Here is a 23,202-nt window from a genome sequence, read left to right on the forward strand (position 1 = left end):
ACAAAGATATTATTTTGTTTTTGTAAAGACAAGAAGATTAAATCAAGAATAGTCTGATGGGTGACAATATTAGCCTATCACTTGTGAATTATATATTATTACTTGTAAATGATGCCCAGCATTAGGCAAGAAACAACTTTTTCGAATCATAGTCGCACACCTCATGTAGCCTAGCTCATAGGCCTATATGTTTGATAAGGTTTGTATCACAACTAAAGTAGCCAAATAACTTCTTAAAATGAAGCACATTAATATGCTTTACAAGGGGTTTAGAGCTTAACTGGTATACATAAGCAGCGAGTGAGTTTCAAATTCGGGGAAGATCATTTTCACCATAAAAATGCACCTTTATAATAACATGCATAATCGCATTTGCGGTCACTTTTGACAATGGTGTTGTCCTGTTAATGGAACATTCGTGCATATTGCCTACTGCTATGTGCACATTACTGCGCAGTTAATGTGAAGAAATAGCTTAAAAGTTTATTAACATTTAAAGTTAAACGTTCTGATCTGTTGCTTGAGCCACATTGTATTTTTGATGCTAGTATTCATTTGCAATCTATTGCTTCCCATAACTGTCCCAGACTATGTTTGTAATATTTATTTAGTTGTGCAGAATCGAATAGGTAGATTTTTGTACTATGAGGGATAGTAGATTGATACAGTGCATTGCGAAAGTATTCGGCCCCCTTGAACTTTGCGACCTTTTGCCACATTTCAGGCTTCAAACATAAAGATATAAAACTGTATTTTTTTGTGAAGAATCAACAACAAGTGGGACACAATCATGAAGTGGAACGACATTTATTGGATATTTCAAACTTTTTTAACAAATCAAAAACTGAAAAATTGGGCGTGCAAAATTATTCAGCCCCCTTAAGTTAATACTTTGTAGCGCCACCTTTTGCTGCGATTACAGCTGCAAGTCGCTAGGGGTATGTCTCTATCAGTTTTGCACATCGAAAGACAGAATTTTTTTCCCATTCCTCCTTGCAAAACAGCTCTAGCTCAGTGAGGTTGAATGGAGAGCATTTGTGAACAGCAGTTTTCAGTTCTTTCCACAGATTCTCGATTGGATTCAGGTCTGGACTTTGACTTGGCCATTCTAACACCTGGATATGTTTATTTTTGAACCATTCCATTGTAGATTTTGCTTTATGTTTTGGATCATTGTCTTGTTGGAAGACAAATCTCCGTCCCAGTCTCAGGTCTTTTGCAGACTCCATCAGGTTTTCTTCCAGAATGGTCCTGTATTTGGCTCCATCCATCTTCCCATCAATTTTAACCATCTTCCCTGTCCCTGCTGAAGAAAAGCAGGCCCAAACCATGATGCTGCCACCACCATGTTTGACAGTGGGGATGGTGTGTTCAGGGTGATGAGCTGTGTTGCTTTTACGCCAAACATAACGTCTTGCATTGTTGCCAAAACGTTCAATTTTGGTTTCATCTGACCAGAGCACCTTCTTCCACATGTTTGGTGTGTCTCCCAGGTGGCTTGTGGCAAACTTTAAACGACACTTTTTATGGATATCTTTAAGAAATGGCTTTCTTCTTGCCACTCTTCCATAAAGGCCAGATTTGTGCAATATACGACTGATTGTTGTCCTATGGACAGAGTCTCCCACCTCAGCTGTAGATCTCTGCAGTTCATCCAGAGTGATCATGGGCCTCTTGGCTGCATCTCTGATCAGTCTTCTCCTTGTATGAGCTGAAAGTTTAGAGGGACGGCCAGGTCTTGGTAGATTTGCAGTGGTCTGATACTCCTTCCATTTCAATATTATCGCTTGCACAGTGCTCCTTGGGATGTTTAAAGCTTGGGAAATCTTTTTGTATCCAAATCCGGCTTTAAACTTCTTCACAACAGTATCTCGGACCTGCCTGGTGTGTTCCTTGTTCTTCATGATGCTCTCTGCGCTTTTAACGGACCTCTGAGACTATCACAGTGCAGGTGCATTTATACGGAGACTTGATTACACACAGGTGGATTGTATTTATCATCATTAGTCATTTAGGTCTACATTGGATCATTCAGAGATCCTCACTGAACTTCTGGAGAGAGTTTGCTGCACTGAAAGTGAAGGGGCTGAATAATTTTGCACGCCCAATTTTTCAGTTTTTGATTTGTTAAAAAAGTTTGAAATATCCAATATCGTTCCACTTCATGAATGTGTCCCACTTGTTGTTGATTCTTCACAAAAAAATACAGTTTTATATCTTTATGTTTGAAGCCTGAAATGTGGCAAAAGGTCGCAAAGTTCAAGGGGGCCGAATACTTTCGCAATGCACTGTATAGGCTAGTGCTTTTGCTGTTCATTAGGCCTACTCATCTTGTTGGCTGACAAAAAGTAAATGTGGACAGTTCTTCCAATATCTTCAATATGCACCGTGGAATTGGATAAGGACGCGCTCAGTTGTGTCCCCGATGTGTCTGTCTTCACTTGTGGCCTGTGAGAAAAATGAGTGGAGGTGCTTCAGAGTGCAGCACTCAGGGAGAAGGGCACAACACAGCACCCTGGGCCAAGGGCTCAACGGCCACTAGCTGCAAAAGGCATGGATCTTTTTTGGGTGCATTACGGCCACACAAAGGGGATGCCGTTGTGAAATTTGAGGCATTATCAAGAGCTTGTCAAATTGTGAATGAGAGACTAGTAAAGTGTGTACAGCTTGCGCAAAAAAAAGCAGAGTTCATGCTTTTCAAGAAACCTTTTTCAAATCATCACTAGAGACGCATCATATAGCCTTAGAATGTATTAAAAATCAAAACATATAGCCCAATGTTTGTAGAACAACTAAATTTAGCATATAGGAGTAGCTATTTATTTGTTAATCGCTCAACACAGAATAGCTGCATGTGCGCACTCCCTCAAATTGTTTGGAGAAAATATCCTTTCTATTTTATTCAGCTATGTTCAGTTGTATTCTACATACGATGAAATAATACAAAATAATGCCACGGACTTATAAGCAAATCTTGTCTGCTAAATTAACTAGTGTAGCCCACATCCATTTGGCATAGCCAGATCAGGACCTAACAGAAGGACAACTCAGAGTATGCTATTCTGTTCTTCTGAAATAGACTACATTTTCTTCATATCATGCTTCTTTAGACCTATCTCAAAGTCTGCATCAGTGGTTTGTAGGTTATGTGTGAAAGCCAGGAGATACTAAATGTGTTTATGTTATTTAAGGTCAATTACCGTGAGACCGACAGTTATTTGCTTGACAATCACCGGCTGACAAAATTTTGTGACCGCCACAGCCCTATCCCGGATTTACATTTACTATGTTACGTCTAGTCCATGAGACCAGGCTGTGACCACAACTCCATATCGTGGCAAAGTGGATCATACTGAAGCTGCTGAAAGTGTGTGTGTGTGTGCACTTGTGCATGTGTTTTTGTTGTCTCCTATCCAAATGTACTGGGTGGAGCAGCAAAGAATCTCGAACGTGTGAAAAAGGGGTCAGTGAGTGCTCCTTTTACAACACAGAGCCCCTCATAATTCACATAATATGAAGCCTTGCTGAATTGAATTGTATTTACGTAGAGTTTGGCACAGTCTGAATATTACCCTAGGTGTTTTATTTGTCTGGGGTGAGATAACATCTGTGTCTACATACAGCATCGTGGTGCATTACGAGTTTTTGTGACAGTGTAACAAACATAGAGATCCTATTAAATGTAATATTCTAATGACTAATTCTATGGTAATAAAATGTATGTGCTCACAATCCCCTCAGTAGAAGACATTGTTAAAACAAGTGGCTGGAGTATTGATGGTGTATTAGTAACAAAGTTCTAAATATGGTTTTCCCTCTATAGTTGTGCTGTCCCTGCTGGCCTGTCTGAGCTCCCCTGTCCGGGAGGTGAGGAGGGCAGCCACAGCCACCCTCCAGACACTAGCCCAGGTGGATAGCTCTCCCTTCCACCCCATCATAGACAGGCTGCTGAAGACCACCGAGGAGCTCACCGGTGACCCCACTCACCTCAGATAGGTCACTCACACACAAAAACAACCCATTAGTTTCATATAAAAGCTTGAAAGTCAACCTTTATTAATACTGTAACAAACAAAAAAAGAAAATGTAAAAAAAAAAAAAGAATCTTAAGACGTCTTTCCATACTTGTTTCAGTACTCCCATTAATACATGAAAAACAATGGTTAACATGTAAAAGAATGGTTAACATTTAGCGCAGGGGTGTCAGAAATATGGCCAGTGGGCCATTTTATACTTTAAAATCACAAAAACAAAATCGAAATAGTATCAAAAATTATAATGGACCAGCGTGCTAATATTCACTGAAATGAAAGCTATACAGACAGGGAGCGTAGGAAATTCTAATTCTAAAGGACTATTTCTCTGCAAATTTTGACAGCGAGGAAATAGAACACATTTTCAGTGCGGCCCTCCGGACCTCGTTGAAGGCCGAATGCGCCCCCCCGGGGCAAAATGAGTTCGACACCCCTTATTTTAGCGTCTCAGAGCTTTTTCTCAGGAGAACACGACCCCACAATGGCCCTGATGATCATTCTGAAGCATAGAGACAAAAACGCACCAGGGACGACATACTACTGAGGTCTACTTAACGTTGTTGCTCGCTCCTCTTACTATGCCATTGCTTGAGTGGGATGATGTTCCAATAAAGAACCATAAATCCAGTCATACAAAATGGCGGATGTTCATCATTGTCAAAAAGTAGAACTATATAATTACACTTGGGTGCCATAGAGCTTTATTTGTGTCGTACCGATAAAAACAAACAAAATGCATGCACCTCTCTTAATCATCATCATCATCATCATCATCATCCTGAACAGCTTTCAGCAGTGCTACAAAATAACAAAGGAATATAGTAACACAATGGTATTATAGGTCATAATCGAATGAAGTACATTATACAAAGAGAGTAGAAAGATCTAAGTAGAACAATTCTGAAAGGTACCGTGTGTGATAAGCATACAATAGTATTCCTCAACCTTTGTCTGTACCAAGGACCGGCATGCTATGGACTTCCTCCTTTTTGAGGGCTTGATTTAAATCAGTGTTGGTTCATTGACAAATCACTGAAATGTCACGTGCCTTTTGATACAGGACAGTTGCACTGAGGAAGGGAATACTCCATGACCTAGTGCCCGGATTATAGACCAATGGGGTTGAGAAACACTGCCATATGAAGTTGCGTGAATAGTTGTTTGTTTACATGCACAGTGTCCACCTTTGTCAGTGGACACCTTTGTCGTATTCAAGTACGCTCCTCTAGGTCTTTGGGGTTAATAAATTAGAGACGCGGTGAACTGCCCTGCAGTTGCAATGTGATTGTGATTCGATCAAAAAAGATAAAGGTAGAAAATACAATGTATAAAAGTAAAGTACAGTTTTGAGACTGTAAAAAAATGGATGAGAGCCAATGACCTGACTTTAGCTGTTTTGTTTTGAGAGGTCCATGGTTCAAAAGTGATTTAAAAAAAAACTAACAATATAAAAAATGATGCTAGATCTGAACTGCATTCAATGTGCACGGATACCCGATTATCAACTTAGATAAACCTGGGTTCATCCTTAGAGATAATCACCAACAAAGTGTTTAAAAATGCAACATTTTTACGCTAACAAATCTCTTACGCTACGCCTATGTACTGTATGATTCTCAACTAACTCGTTCAGGGGATGTAACAAACAAAAAAAGATCAAGGTGTTTGTGCGCCTCATTTTTGGCAGACCATGTGCTCCTATCCTGAGAGAGTATACTGTATAAGCAGAAATCTTACGTGTTCAGTCCATATAAAAAGTGTCCCAGTGTCAACTTATGCTTATACGCTTATGGCTTCCGGCAACACTACCAAATGGAAGTAATTAAAATGTTGTTTTTTTTAACGGAATTATGGAATAACCCACATGGGTTAAAACTGGCTTTCTCAGTCTGTGTAAACTGATTTGGACATGAGAAACAAATATTAAACTTAATCAAACCAGTGCCATGTTTTGTTGACCCCCTAAAAAAAATGTGCCCTTTCACATCTTCCAATTGACAAAATAGAGACACATCTAAAGATACATCTAAAAATGTACAAAAGAGACATGCAAAAAAGCTCCAAATTCTACATCATCTAGATTGGTTTGATAGCAAAATCCAATCATTGTGGTTCTAAGTAAACCGACTCAGAGATGACTAAAGTTACACAAATTCACACAGTCTCACTCTACTTTCGCCTTGCCACTAACCATCATAAGACTCAGTAGCTGATCAAATCATTTCATCCATTGCAGTAGGTTTCTTTCTATGACTACATATTTTGCTGTCCAGCAACAAACCATAATGTCTCCTGCTAATTTCACCCCAACTCCAATAAATACTGTGCTTCTTTTTCGGGTTTGAGGGAGCATCTTTGGCAATGTGGACTATTTCTTTATTGGAGTGGGGTCCCTAATTTGCTCTCATGGTCTGCTGTTTGGGCAGGGTGGGGGGCGTGTGGGAGGGGGGCAGGGGGGACCTGGGGGGGTGCGGGATGGGGGTGGCCCTGGGGGCAGCTGGGTGACGGGCGGCGCTCGCGGGGGCGGGCTGGTCTGTGGTGGCGGCGCTGTAGTGGGGCTGATCAGGGGACGGTAGTCAGAAGCGGGAGGGGGGCTATGGGCCCGGGGAGTTGCCTTGGCTGCTGCCGCTGCCTCGTCCTTCACCCGGGTGAAGTTGATGCATCGACCCTGGGGGGAAAGAGACAGTAACATCAGATTACACTGGGATCAGTGTATACTGGAGGTATACAGGACCCCATAAAGCTACAGTAAAGACATAACTCAGATGACATTGTACCCCCCTCCCTGACATGATCCAGCCCCTCTCCCACGTACAGCACACAGGTGTCTAACTCCCATCTAGGCTAACATCTCTGAGCCCAGCTGACCCCATGGTCATGGGACGGTCACTACCCTTTCTGTCTGTTCCAACCAGGACCAGCTGGCTGGATGGTTACCCATCAGCCCTTGTTGTGACCCCCCTACGCCCTCTTCCCAGTCCAATGTTCTGTTCCAATGTACTGTTGCTGTTGCCAATGAAAGTGTGGCTGCTTACCAAAAACTCCATGTTGTTTATAGCACCATATGGAGAATAAGAGAGAGAAAAATAGATAAAGGGGGAGAGAGACAGAGGATTGGTAGGGGGGGGGGGCAGATGATTGGTAGGGGGGGCAGAGGATTGGTAGGGGGGAGAGAGACAGAGGATTGGTAGGGGGAGAGAGACAGAGGATTGGTAGGGGGGGAGAGACAGAGGATTGGTAGGGGTGGAGAGACAGAGGATTGGTAGGGGGGGAGAGAGACAGAGGATTGGTAGGGGGAGAGTGACAGAGGATTGGTAGGGGGGAGAGAGACAGAGGATTGGTAGGGGGGAGAGAGACAGAGGATTGGTAGGGGGGAGAGAGACAGAGGATTGGTAGGGGGGAGAGAGACAGAGGATTGGTAGGGGGGGAGAGACAGAGGATTGGTAGGGGGGGAGAGACAGAGGATTGGTAGGGGGGGAGAGAGACAGAGGATTGGTAGGGGGGGAGAGAGACAGAAGATTGGTAGGGAGGGAGAGAGACAGAGGATTGGTAGGGGGGAGAGAGACAGAGGATTGGTAGGGGGGAGAGACAGAGGATTGGTAGGGGGGAGAGAGACAGAGGATTGGTAGGGGGGGAGAGAGACAGAAGATTGGTAGGGAGGGAGAGAGACAGAGGATTGGTAGGGGGGAGAGAGACAGAGGATTGGTAGTGGGGAGAGAGACAGAGGATTGGTAGGGGGGGAGAGACAGAGGATTGTAGGGGGGGAGAGAGACAGAGGATTGGTAGGGGGGAGAGAGACAGAAGATTGGTAGGGAGGGAGAGAGACAGAGGATTGGTAGGGGGGGAGAGAGACAGAGGATTGGTAGGGGGGAGAGAGACAGAGGATTGGTAGGGGGGAGAGAGACAGAGGATTGGTAGGGGGGGAGAGAGACAGAGGATTGGTAGGGGGGAGAGAGACAGAGGATTGGTGGGGGGGAGAGACAGAGGATTGGTAGGGGGGGAGAGAGACAGAGGATTGGTAGGGGGGGAGAGAGACAGAAGATTGGTAGGGAGGGAGAAACAGAGGATAGGTAGGGGGGGAGAGAGACAGAGGATTGGTAGGGGGGAGAGAGACAGAGGATTGGTAGGGGGGGAGAGACAGAGGATCGGTAGGGGGGAGAGAGACAGAGGATTGGTAGGGGGGAGAGACAGAGGATTGGTAGGGGGGGGGAGAGACAGAGGATTGGTAGGGGGGGAGACAGAGGATTGGTAGGGGGGAGAGACAGAGGATTGGTAGGGGGGGAGAGACAGAGGATTGGTAGGGGGGAGAGAGACAGAGGATTGGTAGGGGGGGAGAGAGACAGAGGATTGGTAGGGGGGAGAGAGACAGATGATTGGTAGGGGGGGAGAGACAGAGGATTGGTAGGGGGGGAGAGACAGAGGATTGGTAGCGGGGGAGAGAGACAGAGGATTGGTAGGGGGGAGAGACAGAGGATTGGTAGGGGGGAGAGAGACAGATGATTGGTAGGGGGGGGGGCAGAGGATTGGTAGGGGGGGGGCAGAGGATTGGTAGGGGGAGAGAGACAGAGGATGGGGGGAGTTCTTGAGGCAAATAAGTTAATTTTGTTGATAAACTTTTTGCTCTATATTCTCGTCCACAGCAGCTACATAGTTTGAACCCCCACCATCCACCACAGTGGCCTCATACTGTGAACTCTCGTGGTTTATGGCCTAACTCAGATTCATGCCCTTACTGGAAAGACAACCCAGTAAGCCTTTTTCCATCCCCCACGCAGATAGGCAGGCATGGACTTACTAGGGCATACTGTAGGACTGTAGAGGCATTTAACATTATGCAAACACACACACACACACTGAGTGGCCGTATCGGCAAAAAAATCAAAAACAACCGAGGACACATTCCATTCATTCTGACTTGTAAATTATGCGTCAAGGAGAAAAAAAAACAGAAATCCTCTGGTAACCAAACACTGTCTCCTCAAATCCACTCTAAGTCTCTGACATTCCTTCCAGTCAATAACAGGATGAGAACAAGAGAGGGATATTGAACATAAAATCACATATCCTTTCATTCTCTGCAGACCCTTTGAGAGGTTCATTTCAGCTACCTTTCTGCAAGTACTTCACATCGAACCAGTGTGGTTTGCGACATTGAACCACAAACTTACAACACAAAGGCAAGACAAAGAATGTCCTTCGAACCTCCCTTTTCCAATGTCTGCCATTAAACCCAGATGTCATAAAACAGACTAGCCAGGGCTGCTTCAGCAGGGTTCGTGTCCCCGCTGGTCGAGACGACTCTCGCGGTTGTCTCCGCTGGCTATTACCTCATGCCCTTCGCAGTGCAAACTCTCCATCAGGGGAGACATTAAATCAAAGCCTCTAGTTTCACCTCAGGAGTCGATCTGCTCGAGCACGTGATGTTTTACGTAGGAGCTCGCGGAGAAGTTGGAGAGTAGTTGGAGGCAAATAGCTGAGGTCCCTAGGACTAGGGATACACGGAGCGAGAGGGAGATGACTAAAGCAGACTAAGCATGCTAATACCCTGCACACTATACCGCACTCAACCTAAACTAAGCAAACAGGGAGGGTCTGTGTCCAAAACCAGCACAGAGAATCACATAGTGGAGTGGGAGAGGAAGATGGAGCGAGAGGAGGGGTGTGGAGAGAGGGAGAATACTGACGGAAGGGTCAAAGAGAATGAGAAATAAAAGATGAACAGATGGTGCCTTTCTGTTTTTCAGTGCCGTGGAGTTACATAGCTACATGAGTTGTATTCAGAGAGGATGCATTGACTAGGGGACATAGCAGCTCCATTGTGGACTGATGAAATCAAAGGAAACTAGGGATTGAACTGTAAAGGCTTTTAGCCAAGGCTTCTCTCAATAGTGCCATTCAGGATACAGCCGTCGTCATAGCAATCTGCATGGTAATAAAATGCAACACAGCAACAGACTGAAATATGTCTGTCAGGAATCCAGATCGGACCTTGGCCAAATGGGTCCAATGGAACACACAAGGCCTGTGTATATGCTGTGAACGCCAATATGGCCTGTGTGTGTATATGTGTCTGTGTGTGAGAGAGAGAGAGAGAAAGAGAGAGAGGGAGTGTGAGTGGGAGTGATACGAGCTGTGTTAGCAGTTAGCATGGCCTAGGGGACAGACATGCTGAAATGTCAGTAAGACAGTTTAATGGTTCTCCTCAGGTCACACTTTACACAGGAAAGAGCTTGCCTGCCTTGTATTTGTTTCCATTCCCCCTAAAAAGAAAACAAGATTACACCAGTACCAGTAGGCCTGCCTGGGAATTTTTCTGCTCCTTCGTGTAACAGACCGCAAATTACTTGAGTAGGCGACGCCATTACACGGAAACACTTCCTCTGGAATAAGCAATGCATCATGTTTAACCTTTTGCTCGTGGTGATCGTCAAACGTTTTCCTGGATCAAACCTTTTGAACAAAGTATCGACATCTATTTGGCCGGGAGAAATCTTTGAAATTTGAAGGAAGCCAATCATTAGCATAGGCATCATTGTTTCCCTTTGCGGTCGAAAGCTTATTCTCTGTGTTGTTGTTGAGAGCTTATCTGGCAGCACCTCACTTCTTCTCAGTTCATACATTTGGCTGAGAGAACACTCTTTACATGTGGAATTCCCGTTAAAAAAAGGGTTGTTTTCTGCAAATAACGCATGATTTTAACGAGCACCTGGAGAGGTGCCACCTCAGCAGGCTAGCTGCAGATCTAGAAGGAAAGAAAGGAGAGGAGGGCTATGGGATAAAGAGTCTCATATAGCCCAGCCCCTCCAAGTGCATATCTAGAGCAAAAACCACCTTCAACCAACCCCGAGCCAAACTCCAATCTCCGTTTTGATATAAAGGGTCAGTAATTGCAGTTCAAACATGTGCCCGATCAGAAAGTAGTTAACGTCGAGGTTTTTAAAACATAAAGTGGATCTCTCTGGGGCACGTCCACAGCTCTGATTTATTTTCTTTTTATGGCAGCGGCTGATTTGAAGCAGGTTTTGGGCTCTGCCTTATCATGGATCTTGGCACTGCAGGGGCATTTTTTTTTTGGGGGGGGGGGGGGGGGGGGGGAGTGTAGGGCTGTATGATGAGGGATAGGGCTAAGGCTGGGCTCCCATGGTGTTTTAAGGCTTTAGTACTCACATGATCTCCTGGCTGAGGCCGCATGAGAGAAACCTGGTCGTAACCGCGGCGAAACAGGGCCCAAATGGCATCCAGTTTACCCTGCAAACAAAGGGAGGGAGACATGGCTATAGTGAATACTGTCAAAAATGTTAGCTGTGTAAAGTGTGCATGGCCAATATGTAATTTCATACTACACACAGTACCCTATTATACATGTATAGGTAGAGAGGAAGAGAGTGTATAAACTAGTCTGAGAAAGAAAGGTAGAAAGGAAGGAGAAGAAGAGAGTGTTTTTACCTGTATGGGGGTGTACCACTTCCTGTCTGTGGCTGGCTTCCTGTTGTGGGCCTTCTTGGGCTTGGGCTCGTACGGCTCAAACTCCTGCTCTGGCATTTTCACCACAGCGTTCTTGGGCTTCTCCAGCTTAGCCCCCTCCTCGGTTGAACCCTTCCCCCCCCAGCGTACCTGTAGGAGTGGAACAAAGGTAGGGTATGACCTACTGTACCTGTGGAAGTGGGCCTACAGTACATACTACACACAGGCGGTGAGGAAGAGTCTAGAATAAAGTTCCAACTGTCATGTGTTTGTGAGGAAATATGGAAGATAAAGATGGACATTTATTTGGGTGTAACTGTAAAGTGATTGGATCCACCTCACCTCCATTCTTTTGATTCCTCCGACTCCTCTTCCTCCATAGTAGGATGCATCCACGGTTGGCCACTTCTTCTTGGGCATGCCATCTTCATCATCTGATTCCTGGCAGACAAGAAAAGATGGGAGCAAATAATGAACTTCCAAGCAAGTGTTTAATATGCCTAGGGATCTATTTTCTGCTGGCGTTAAGTCGGAGCTACTGTCAAAATCACGATCTTAACTTTGACTTGTAAAAGCCAGGGTTCGGCTATTTTTCAACCCTGGCGTGAGGGTTGGTCATTTACCTGTCTTCCATCAGCTCGCTTGCGCTGAGGTGGGATGGGTGGAAATATTTTAGGCGTGTCTTTTAAAAACGTTTGCTTACGTACCAATTTTACGTACCAATTTTAAGCATTTGGTCCCTGAGTGGTAATATTTAAGATTCACCAAAAGCTGGACTTAGAAATAACACAATTGGTTATGGCATCGATTTTGCCAACGGAGGCTCACAGTAGCCTAATCAGTGGCCTTTAACCTATGTTTTATTAAAATATTACAAGCAGCAAAACAGTCAACAGACATTCCCTTTATTCTTTATATTGAACATTATTTTTCTCCAGCTTCTCTGAAAAGTTTGGCCCTATTAGGCCTATCTGCGATGCCCATTGACTGAAAGGAGCCCGTGACTGTGGGAAGAATGTTTAGGAACAAGTTATAGCAACTGCTTATTATTTTTCCTTTATAATTGAGTTAAAAAAATAGCATCTTCCACTAACATTTGTTGGACCAAACCGTTAATTGGTAGAGCGTGGCACTTGAAACGCCAGGGTTGTGGGTTTGATTCCTACGGGGGACCAGTATTCACCCCCTTGGCATTTTTCCTATTTTGTTGCCTTACATCCTGGAATTAAAATGTTTTTTTGGGGGGGGAGTTTGTATCATTTGATTTACACAACATGCCTACCACTTTGAAGATGCAAAATATGTTTTTATTGTGAAACAAACAAGAAATAAGACAAAAAAACGGAAAACTTGAGCGTGCATAACTATTCACCCCCCCAAAGTCAATACCTTTTGCAGCAATTACAGCTGCAAGTCTCTTGGGGTATGTTTCTATAAGCTTGGCACATCTAGCCACTGGGATTTTTGCCCATTCTTCAAGGCAAAACTGCTCCAGCTCCATCAAGTTGAATGGATTCTGCTGGTGTACAGCAATCTTTAAGTCATACCACAGATTCTCAATTGGATTGAGGTCTGTGCTTTCACTAGGCTATTCCAAGACATTTAAATGTTTCCCCATAAACATCTCGATTGTTGCTTTAGCAGTATGCTTAAGATCATTGTTCTGCTGGAAGGTGAACCTCCGCCTCAAATCTCTGGAAGACTGAAACAGGTTCCCCTCAAGAATTTCCCTGTATTTAGGGCCATCCATCATTCCTTCAATTCTGACCAGTTTCCCAGTCCCTGCCGACGAAAAATATCCCCACAGCATGATGGGATGATGTTTTTGGGGTGTTAAGAGGTGTTGGTTTTGCGCCAGACATAGCGTTTATCTTGATGGCAAAAAAGCTCATTTCTAATCTCATCTGACCAGAGTACCTTCTTCCATATGTTTGGGCAGTCTCTCCCACATGCCTTTTGGAGAACAATTAAGCCATGGCTTTTTTTCTGGACACTCTTCCATAAAGCCCGGCTCTATGGAGTGTACGGCTTAAAGTGGTCCTATGGACAGATACTCCAATCTCCGCTGTGGAGCTTTGCAGCTCCTTCAGGGTTATCTTTGTTCTCTTTGTTGCCTCTCTGATTAATGCCCTCCTTGCCTGGTCCCTGAGTTTCGGTGGGCGGCCCTCTCTTGGCAGGTTTGTTGTGGTGCCATATTCTTTCCATTTTGTAATAATGGATTTAATGGTGCTCCGTGGGATGTTCAAAGTTTCTAATATTTTTTTATGACCCAACTCTGATCTGTACTTCTCCACAACTTTGTCCCTGACCTGTTTGGAGAGCTCCTTGGACTTCACGGTGCCGCTTGCTTGGTGGTGTCCCTTGCTTAGTGGTGTTGCAGACTCTAGGGCCTTTCAGAACAGGTGTATATATACTGAGATCATGTGACAGATCATGTGACACTTAGATTGCACACAGGTGGACTTTATTTAACTAATTAGGTGACTTCTGAAGGTAATTGGTGCACCAGATCTTATTTAGGGGCTTCATAGCAAAGAGGGTGAATACATATGCATGCACCACTTTTTCATTTTTTATTTGTTTTAAACAAGTCATTTTTTTCATTTAACTTCACCTATTTGGACAATGTTGTGTATGTCCATTACATGAAATCCAAATAAAAATCAATTTAAATTACAGGTTGTAATGCAACAAAATAGGAAAAACGCCAAGGGGGATGAATACTTTTGCAAGGCACTGTATGAAGATGTATGTACTTACTACTTACTGTAAGCTTGTCTGCTAAATGACTCAAATGTAAAACATTGTGGGAATTCCCGTCACTGTCCTTGGTGCTGAATCCGCTTGTAGCCTAAGATATTTGCCTGTTAGTTTGTTTACCTTTCACTTGGCAAAGTGACTAGCAGGCCATATTAACGGTGATGTTTGGCTAATCTTACACTACATGACCAAAAGTATGTGAACACCTGCTCGTTGAACTCTCATTCCAAAATCAATGACATTAATATGGAGTTGTTCCTCCACTTTTCTGCTGTAACAGCCTCCACTGTTCTGGGAAGGCGTTCCACTAGATATTGGAACATTGCTGCGGTGACTTGCTTCTATTCAGCCTCATGAGCATTAGTGAGGTCCGGCACTGGTGTTTGGCTATTTGACCTGGCTCGCAGTCAACTTTAGAATTCATCCCAAAGTGTTTGATGGAATTGAGGTCAGGGCTCTGTGCATTCCAGTCAAGTTTGTCCACATCGATCTCGACAAACCATTTCTTGTGTGGAACTCGCTTTGTGCATGGGGGCATTGTCATCTTGAAACAGGGAAGGGTCTTCCCCAAACTACTGCCACAAAGTTGGAAGCACAGAATTGTCTCGAATGTCATTGTATGCTGTAGCGTTAAGATTTCCACTTCACTGGAACTAATGGGCCTGGCCCGAACCATGAAAAACAACAAAAGACAATTATTTCCCCTCCCCAAAACTTTATAGTTGGCACTATGCATTGGGACAGGTAGAATTTTCCGGGCATGCGCCAACCCCGGATTAGTCCATCGGACTGCAAGATGGTGAAGAGAAGGCGTTTCCACGGTTCCAGAGTCCAATGGCGGCGAGCTTTACACCACTCAAGTCGACGCTTGGTATTGCACATGGTGATCTTAGGCTAGTGTGTGGCTACTCAGCCATGGAAACCCATTTCATGAAGCTCCCGACAAACAGTTATTGTGCTGACTTTGCTTCCAGAGGCAGTTTGAACCTCGGTAGTGGTTGTTGCAACCGAGGACAGGCGACTTCAACGCACTAAGTGCTTCAGGGCTCGGTGGTCCCGTCCTGCGAGCTTGCATGGCCCACCACTTTGCGGCTGAGACGCTGTTGCTCCTAGACGTTTCCACTTCACAATAAAAGCACTTACAGTTGACTATATGACGAACTGAGTTGTCAGAAAGGTGGCCTCCTATGACGTTGCCACGTTGAAACGTCACTGAGCTCTTTCTGTAAGGCCATTCTACTGCCAACGCTTGTCTATGGAGATTGCATGTTCAATTGTCCATGGCTCGAACATGCAGTGCATTTTCGAGAGGCGAATACAATGTGTGTAGAAAAATATTTCTATGTTAAAGCCAATTTTTTAAAAACTAGACTGGCTACATGTTTGCTGTAACTAGGCCTATCGTATGGTTATTGTATACTATTTAATAAACTATCTTCAGTGGATAAGACAAGCATCCATGCCTCCTGCCCCAAGAGTCCTTAGGCCTACACATTTATGCTCACTGTATGCTCATGGCACGAGAGAGGCGATGTATGATATCATGCCTCTGACCAGATCCTAAATATTTTTTTTCTTCTTTTTCTCTCGTTTAATTTGACAAAAAAAAAAATTATTATTGGAAAGATTCCGCCGTCCGTGAGTTTGTGTTGAGAATGTACATTGGCTGGAATGCAATTGCAATTCCGTCTGCTATTTCTGGGGGAGTTGAAATGTGATCTGTGAGATGGTTCCATGATGGTTAGAACACATTACAATCGGAAGTATAATGGGGAGCGGACGTTCCCCATTTCTCTTCATATCGGGTCTTTGTCCAGTTCCTGTGAAAAGTTTGGACGTGCGTAAAACCCTCCATAGTCTAAGTTGCCTTGTCTGTATAATACTCCCGCAGGGAGCAATGACGGCGCCTGTAACCGTTTAGACTATTTCAAACAATTGTTTTTTATTTGTATTTTTTTTTTTTTTGCAAGACTCAAGCTGTTTCCCCTATCCAGCTGTTCCATTCTCCGTGTGGCCTGCTGCTAGAATGGACGGTAAAATCGCTAAAGTCGCAACAAAATTGAATATGACCTTCTGAATCAAGTTCGGAATGACAACATTCAACATCTAAAGTCCCGCATCACTATATTGAGAGCTTTTCTGTTTCTAAAATTGACGTATTTGGGTGTTTCTGGAGCATTGAGTCCCTGTATTGTACAACGAGATGAGGAAGTGACTTGCTGGTTGGCCCAAGTCTGTCAAAAAAAACCAAATGGAATCGCAAAAAAAGTGTCTGGACCCTTCTATAACATGCCTGCAATTTAACATAAAAAAAAAAAATAGAGGTTTGGTTGTGAAAAAACTAAATGCGCCTTCAAGGGCTGACTTACTGGCTCTGAGGGGGGTGCTGGAGGAGGCTCTTTGATCACCTAGACAGGAAGTTCAGGGTGGAAAGTCACATTCATATTAATTGATGACCGTGACTAAGTGGTTGCATCAGGTGTTAATTATCATTCCCTGGCATTTGTCATTTATCATCTGCGAAACTGACAAAGAAATTGTTACACACTTTTAAACTCATATCTATATCTATTACATTCTGTCAACACTCTTACACAAACAAGAACAACCATTTGCATTACATTGAGCCAGGTTACTTTTAAAGGGTCATTAAATCATTCAAATGGCAGCTACTCTGCTAAAGGGTTCACTCTATACAGTATAATATAACATGTGGCCCATAATTGCCATCATATTGAACCAATTTTTGACGGTTACCACTGTGCAGCAGAGGGGCCAGAACCACCACATGAACAGCATTGCCATCAACAGGAACAGAGCCAGAAGGGTGATGAGAAGGATGGTACCATCAAACTGCCAGGGGGAGATAAGAGTCATCGTTAAGACAGGGTTAGGACCCTGACGAGAGATGAGAGAGGTTGAGGAGGGGTCTCAAGATCTAAATAGGGGACAATATGGTTCCTATTAGAGCCTGTAGACTGTGGATGGGATGTGGTGGTGTTTTTTCTTTATTTTGTGGGTGAGCGGAGTGCTGGTTTAAGTCCCTCTGACGTGGGGGGTCTTTTGGGTGGATCATTGCTGAAGCCCCTTGTGGTTTGGCTCCAGACAGAGCACCAGATAGAGCAGAGGAAGAAAAGAGGAGGAGAAGGAATCTTACTCAAGCAAAACAGGAGCCCTCTGAAAAAAAATGCTGAGAAAAGAAATGCCCCATAACAAGATTAAGAGGGGAAAATGAGGCAGAAATAAAAAACTGAAAAAGATTGAGATAGAACAGAAAAAAAGAAGAAAACAAATTTTGGAAATAGGATAATTGTTTCCCAACATAAGACCATTTCTCGTGAGTTTTTGAGTAGTAGTTGTAATGTGATTGGAAGAGCATACTTACACACTCTGTGGTGGTGATGTGCACAGAGCTAGTGATGAACGACAGGCCTTCATTCATGCTCACTTGCAGATAAACAACCCTGAAACACAAAGACGCACAGGGTTTCAATGCAGGAACTGCCAAATGGAAGCAAATTATGCTAGCTAGGACTTGCTTGGACAAGACAGCTGAATGTCAAAATGGCACCGTTGTCCAGTGCCAAGGTGCCACACAAAAAGAGCTTTGCGCCCAACAAACAAACAGGCTATTATTGCTCAGACATGTTATTACATGTCTGAGACTAAGTAGGGCATCGGCACAGGCATCAAAGTTGGTTAAACCCTTTGTCAGCCAAGACAAGTTTTACCTTGCCCGATCAAAAACAATTGATGCCCATATCACATCTCTTTTTCTTCCCATCTCCAAAAACTACTGCCAGTACCTTCCGCTTCTGGGCGCAAAACAATTCTAGCCAGGAAAACATACCAAACCTCAATGATTCCAAAAAAAACACATTTTGAATTCCACAATTTTTTTTCCTAGGGGCGCAAAGCACGTAGACTGATCCAAGTGGGTATGCGAAGTAGGCCATTTTTGACTGATAAAGCTTCTTCAGGTTTGACAGTCTGGAGTCGGGTACGTGGTTTAAGTTCATGTGCATGCATACCTCAGTGCCAGCAAAACACCTTCTTATCCCTTAAAGAAGCAACGATCAGAGGACAAATATGGACAGTTGGACTTGGGCCATGTTCACATTTTGTAGAGATGTGAGCATGTGTGTGTGAGGGGTGCTAAATGCCAGATTACTCTACAGATGAAGAAAAGATGACAAAAGATGAGAAAAAAATGAGGGAAAAAAATATGGCAGAGAGGGAAGGGAGTTAGAGAGAGAGAGAGAGAGAGACAGAGGAGTCACTGTAGAAGGGTGAGGGGAGAGGAGAATGTAGAAGGCTGGAGGGAGAAGGTAGAGGAGAGGACAGGAGAGAAGTAAGCAGGGAGGGGAGAAATTAGGGGAATGTGGTGATGAAAAAAAGAGGCTCTAAAGTGGTTTGTTGATTGAGAAACGAAGCCAGCCGATGGATGATGGGTGTGTCTGTGGTTAGGATTAAGGGGCAACCTTAACCCCGTCCTCATTATGAATACACAGGGCTCTAACCAATGAGGATCTAAACGAGTGCTCATCGTCATATAGAGAGAATAGAGGAGGAGTGGACTGTGGCCCTGACAGGGATCGTGAAGACACCCTAATGCACGGCAGGCTTCTTCTGGGTCTCTCCCTCTGTTTGCGAGGGCTGGAGAGTGATCGGCTAGACATGCGGTTAAGAGGCAACACACTCTCATCCTACAGGGATAGCTCGGACCATTTGAAAACGGATGTTAAAAAATATCTACTCACTGCCCAACTTCGTCTATAACCGGAGCTGTACACAGCAGGAACGTGTCTTCAATATCCACAGGCTTCTCATCTGGGGAGAGAGCCCAACACTTTTGTCAGCGGTTTCCTTAAATAACTTAAGTTTCTTCAATCACCTATAGTACTCCATGCATGTTACAGCTGAAAATACACATTATACACATTAGTATAAAAACACCTGGTAAGCCTACAGCATTTTAAAGGTAATTATAAACTGGGTCGTTCGAGCCCTGAATGCTGATTGGCTGACAGCCGTGGTATATCAGACCATATACCATGGGCATGACAAAACATTTATTTTTACTGCTCTAATTACGTTGCTAACCAGTAATATAATAATAGGTATATAATATAATAGCAATAAGGCACCTTGGGGGTTTGTGGTATATGGCCAATATACCATGGCTAAGGGCTGTAATCCAGGCACTCCGCGTTGCGTCGTGGGTAAGAACAGCCCTTAGCCATGGTATATTGGCCATATACCACACTCCCTCAGGCATTATTGCGTAAATGAAACCAGGTACTCACTAATTGTGAGGGTGTCGTTGACTTTAAAGCTGCATAACACCTGCTCTATATTTCTGGCGTGAAGGAAACCATTCCCTCTCACCACCACCTGGAAACTCTCTGGAAATAAAAGACAACAGCTTTAGTTGAGTAAAAATAGTACAGATACATACATACATACAGTACATACATACATACATACATCATAGGCTATCAGACATTACACAATTATGTTGGATAGCATACAAGATTAGGTACATTGGCTTGGCAACACTGGTTAAATAATACAGAAAACATACTTAGGAAACAGACTGCAGGTCATATGGGACTTGTCTTTCTCGATTGGGAAAAAAGCCATTTATCAAACTGACTTCCATTTGGCAGGCCAGGATAAATTCCATTTAGAGACGCTCTCATAACAAGATCCCCAATACGATACACTCCATTAGCACCAATGGGTATTCCTGTCTGTTGGTGTCATTAGAGTGATCAGACTCCTATGCAAGTCAGCTGGTTGGCTTGGCTCGCTAGCTAGTTAGCTATCTGGCTAGCTGTTTTGTTTTGACCCCTGGGGCAAGCAAGCCCAACGTAAGTTGAAAGCAGAGGTCTGTGTGGAGATGATAGAGGCTTGTTGGGAGGACTACAGGGCTACTCTGATCTGTTGCCGACGTATAGTGGGTTTTCTGGCTCCCTAAACTCTAGAGGCTGCCGGGGGCATTACTCAGGTGGGTGCTGCATGTTGGTGGTGGTCAAGGAGTAGCTGGCTAGCTACCAACAGAGGCCTTGCTGCAGGGTGCCCTGTTCAACGGCTCTAAACCAGTACTTCATTATTCTGAAAGGACCTGTCTTGACTGACCAAGGCTCCTGAGGCTTCTCCCTGGCTGTGACAATGATACTCCCTCATGATGACAATAAACGGTTTCTAATAAACGATTTCTTCATTTGTTTATTTAGTTATATTTACATATGGACTGAACGCTATAATTCAGCTCTTGACTGCCAATGTTGTACACTATGATTGACAATAAACTAAACCTTAAACATAATAATTCATTTGGCAACAAATTGATAAAAAACGGAGTGAAACAGGGAGGAACTCCCTGAATATGTCCAATAAGAAATGCTTGTTTAAGTTTTCCATTGCATAATGTTTGCTACGTTTTACTACTCTGTACTAATGAATACGTGCCGGCTGAGCCCCAGTCAGAGGGAAGGGCACTGGCACCAGCTTGGCCCCTTAATGAAATGAACACAGCACTTAAGCAATGACAGGGAACTAGCATTGACTGGCATTGATCTGCTTTGTTCCTATAGGGACCTCACCTCCTGCACAAACACTGGAAGGCTCTGCAGCTAAAATCTCAATACAGGACTTCTTGATGATCTGGAGAAGGAGAATAAGGGGATGAATTGAGTTGAGTAGGTTAATATTAGCTCAAATGAACTCATAGCTTGTCAAGACTCTTTGTCAAAACAGACAGGTAAATCAAATGTGAGACATTCGGTAGCTGTAGATTACAACATCTTTGTCTATTTTGTCTTTCCATCTTTATCTGATCTTTCTTTGAAGGTATGTCTTGTGAAACAGGACTGTCTCTCCTTTCTGTCCGGGGTTTATTTACCGAGTCGATCACTCCTCGCAGGGCTACGAAGCCGCCCATCACAGGAAACACATGCTCGATGGTGTCTGCTATGGTGGCCAGCTACAGGGGAAGGAGAGAGCAGGTTTATTTACAAAGGCCCAGTGCTTCCTCCTAGTTCACATCTCAGGAACCAGAGACAGACACATATTATTTACATCATGACCCATTCTCTTCAGTGAAGAGTTCAGGGAACACTTGATTTGAGAATGATATTGTTTCTCTATAGTCTTAGAAGAAAGGTGCTATCTAGAATCTAAACGGATTCTTCGGCTGTCCCCATTAGAGAACCCTTTGAAGAACCCTTTTTGATTCCAGGTAGAACCCTTTTGAGTTCCATATACAACCGTTTCCACAGGGAGTTCTACATGGAACCCAAAAGGGCTCTACCTAGAACCAAAAAGGTTATCCTATGGGGAAAGCTGAAGAAACCATTTGGGACCTTTTTTAAAGAGTGTATTGCTCCATCTTTCCCTACATGCATGACCAAGTTAGGGGGAGAATAACAGTACAATGATAGGCGCACTAAGCACAATCAGGTACAATCCTAATGTACAAACGACATTGGACAGATGCCTAAACTAATGTGCCTTGACAGGTATAGCATACACAGGTATAGTACAGTATATTATGTCCAGGCATTTTGTGAATGTCAATCTGGGTGGTAGAATGATTCATAGGGCCAATCAGGTTTCGAATCCAGTTTAACCCTGCATCTTACTCTGAAACATTCTTCTTAGCTGATATGTTAATCGTTTGCATGCTAGTCAAATCGCCTAATTTCTCTATCATTAATGCGCAGCCTGGGGTATAAGTAGCCCTACCAACCTCACAAGCAAGCTCAGGTTCAAGGTGTGTAGGTAGATACAATTACAGGAGACATAGTCTGCAAACGGGTTACTAAAAATAAATAGCACATATTGTGATCGTTGTAGTGAAAGAATATTGAGTGAGTAGTATACTGCATGTAATTATGTACTTTTTTGTTTTAATAACAAAAATGTGTTTTCACAGGGGAAGAGGACATGCGTCTGTTTCACTGCAAACTAAATCGTTACCTGTGTCTCGTTGAAGTCTTTCACTCCAACACAGTACACCATAGCTCCTAGAGATCGGCTTCTCTCCGCCTGTTTGTTAAACAAAACAAACAAGAATCAACCCCAGAGAGCAGGTTTTTACATTTGTCTGTCCTTTACAGCAACAGGAAGGTGAACCCTATAATCCTATTTGAATACCTCCTGTTGTGCAGTGACGAGCTGGTGTTCATTCAGCTCCCCATCCGTCAAGGCAATGATAACACTTGCTGTTCCTGTAACGGAGAGGTCAATCAATGGTATGACCTCAACATGGCCAAGTACAGAAAAAAATGGGAGCGATTTAAAAAAAATGTAGGTCTAGATCTAGTGACAGGCGTCATTGGACGCTTACCAAAGTTTTCATGGTGTATCTGCTCATTTGCCTGAAAAGAGAAGACAATATTATTCTTATTCTTCTGTTTTTTTTTCTTCAAAACTATATGTTTAACAGGTAAATAACGTGTGGTAAAGTAAGAACCCAGTCAGAAGGAGATAAGTACCCTTTCCAAGCCCAGGTGCATGAAGGTGTCTCCACCAGGTATCTCTCTCTTCAACACATTCAATCCCTTTCTTATCTCCACCCTGAACAAACAACACAGACCGCAAATCACAAATCACGTGTCACTGAAAATGTCCTTGGCTGGTCTTTAACATGTCATTGCTGAGTAAAACAGATCAAAGTTTAGAGGGCTTCATAACTTTCTTCCATTTCAAAAGTCCTCATACATGACAATGGGTGAGTCCCAAATGGCACTGTTGTTCCCTATAAAGGGAATAATGTACCATTTGGGATGCAACCCCAAAATGTTAGTGTACCTGTTTTCTGTCAGTCTCATGAGAGTGGTTCCTCTGGATGAGAACACAATAAAGGACATTCTCAACATGGGGCTGTAAAAACAACACACAAACACAAGGGTTAGATATACTGTACGCTTTTGGCACC

General features: G+C 43.7%; 1 protein-coding gene across 1 annotated transcript in view; it reads right to left on the reverse strand.

The window, feature by feature from the left end:
- Window positions 1-4,029: 4,029 nt before the first annotated feature.
- The window catches only part of LOC110499033 (anthrax toxin receptor 1), a 31,315-nt gene continuing 12,142 nt past the window's right edge, over window positions 4,030-23,202 (reverse strand). Inside the window, exons 3-18 of the mRNA XM_036955879.1 lie at window positions 23,076-23,147; window positions 22,760-22,841; window positions 22,612-22,642; window positions 22,419-22,492; window positions 22,242-22,310; window positions 21,166-21,246; window positions 20,867-20,927; window positions 19,565-19,663; window positions 19,019-19,088; window positions 17,644-17,722; window positions 17,016-17,111; window positions 16,628-16,666; window positions 11,841-11,939; window positions 11,481-11,648; window positions 11,202-11,282; window positions 4,030-6,702 (exon numbers count right to left, since the gene is read on the reverse strand). Coding sequence (XP_036811774.1) covers window positions 6,439-6,702; window positions 11,202-11,282; window positions 11,481-11,648; window positions 11,841-11,939; window positions 16,628-16,666; window positions 17,016-17,111; window positions 17,644-17,722; window positions 19,019-19,088; window positions 19,565-19,663; window positions 20,867-20,927; window positions 21,166-21,246; window positions 22,242-22,310; window positions 22,419-22,492; window positions 22,612-22,642; window positions 22,760-22,841; window positions 23,076-23,147 — 1,465 coding nt within the window. The 3' untranslated portion in view covers window positions 4,030-6,438. The remainder of the gene's footprint in view (window positions 6,703-11,201; window positions 11,283-11,480; window positions 11,649-11,840; window positions 11,940-16,627; window positions 16,667-17,015; window positions 17,112-17,643; window positions 17,723-19,018; window positions 19,089-19,564; window positions 19,664-20,866; window positions 20,928-21,165; window positions 21,247-22,241; window positions 22,311-22,418; window positions 22,493-22,611; window positions 22,643-22,759; window positions 22,842-23,075; window positions 23,148-23,202) is intronic.

The sequence above is a fragment of the Oncorhynchus mykiss genome, chromosome 20 (assembly GCF_013265735.2).
Source record: "Oncorhynchus mykiss isolate Arlee chromosome 20, USDA_OmykA_1.1, whole genome shotgun sequence".
Lineage (NCBI taxonomy): Eukaryota > Metazoa > Chordata > Actinopteri > Salmoniformes > Salmonidae > Oncorhynchus > Oncorhynchus mykiss.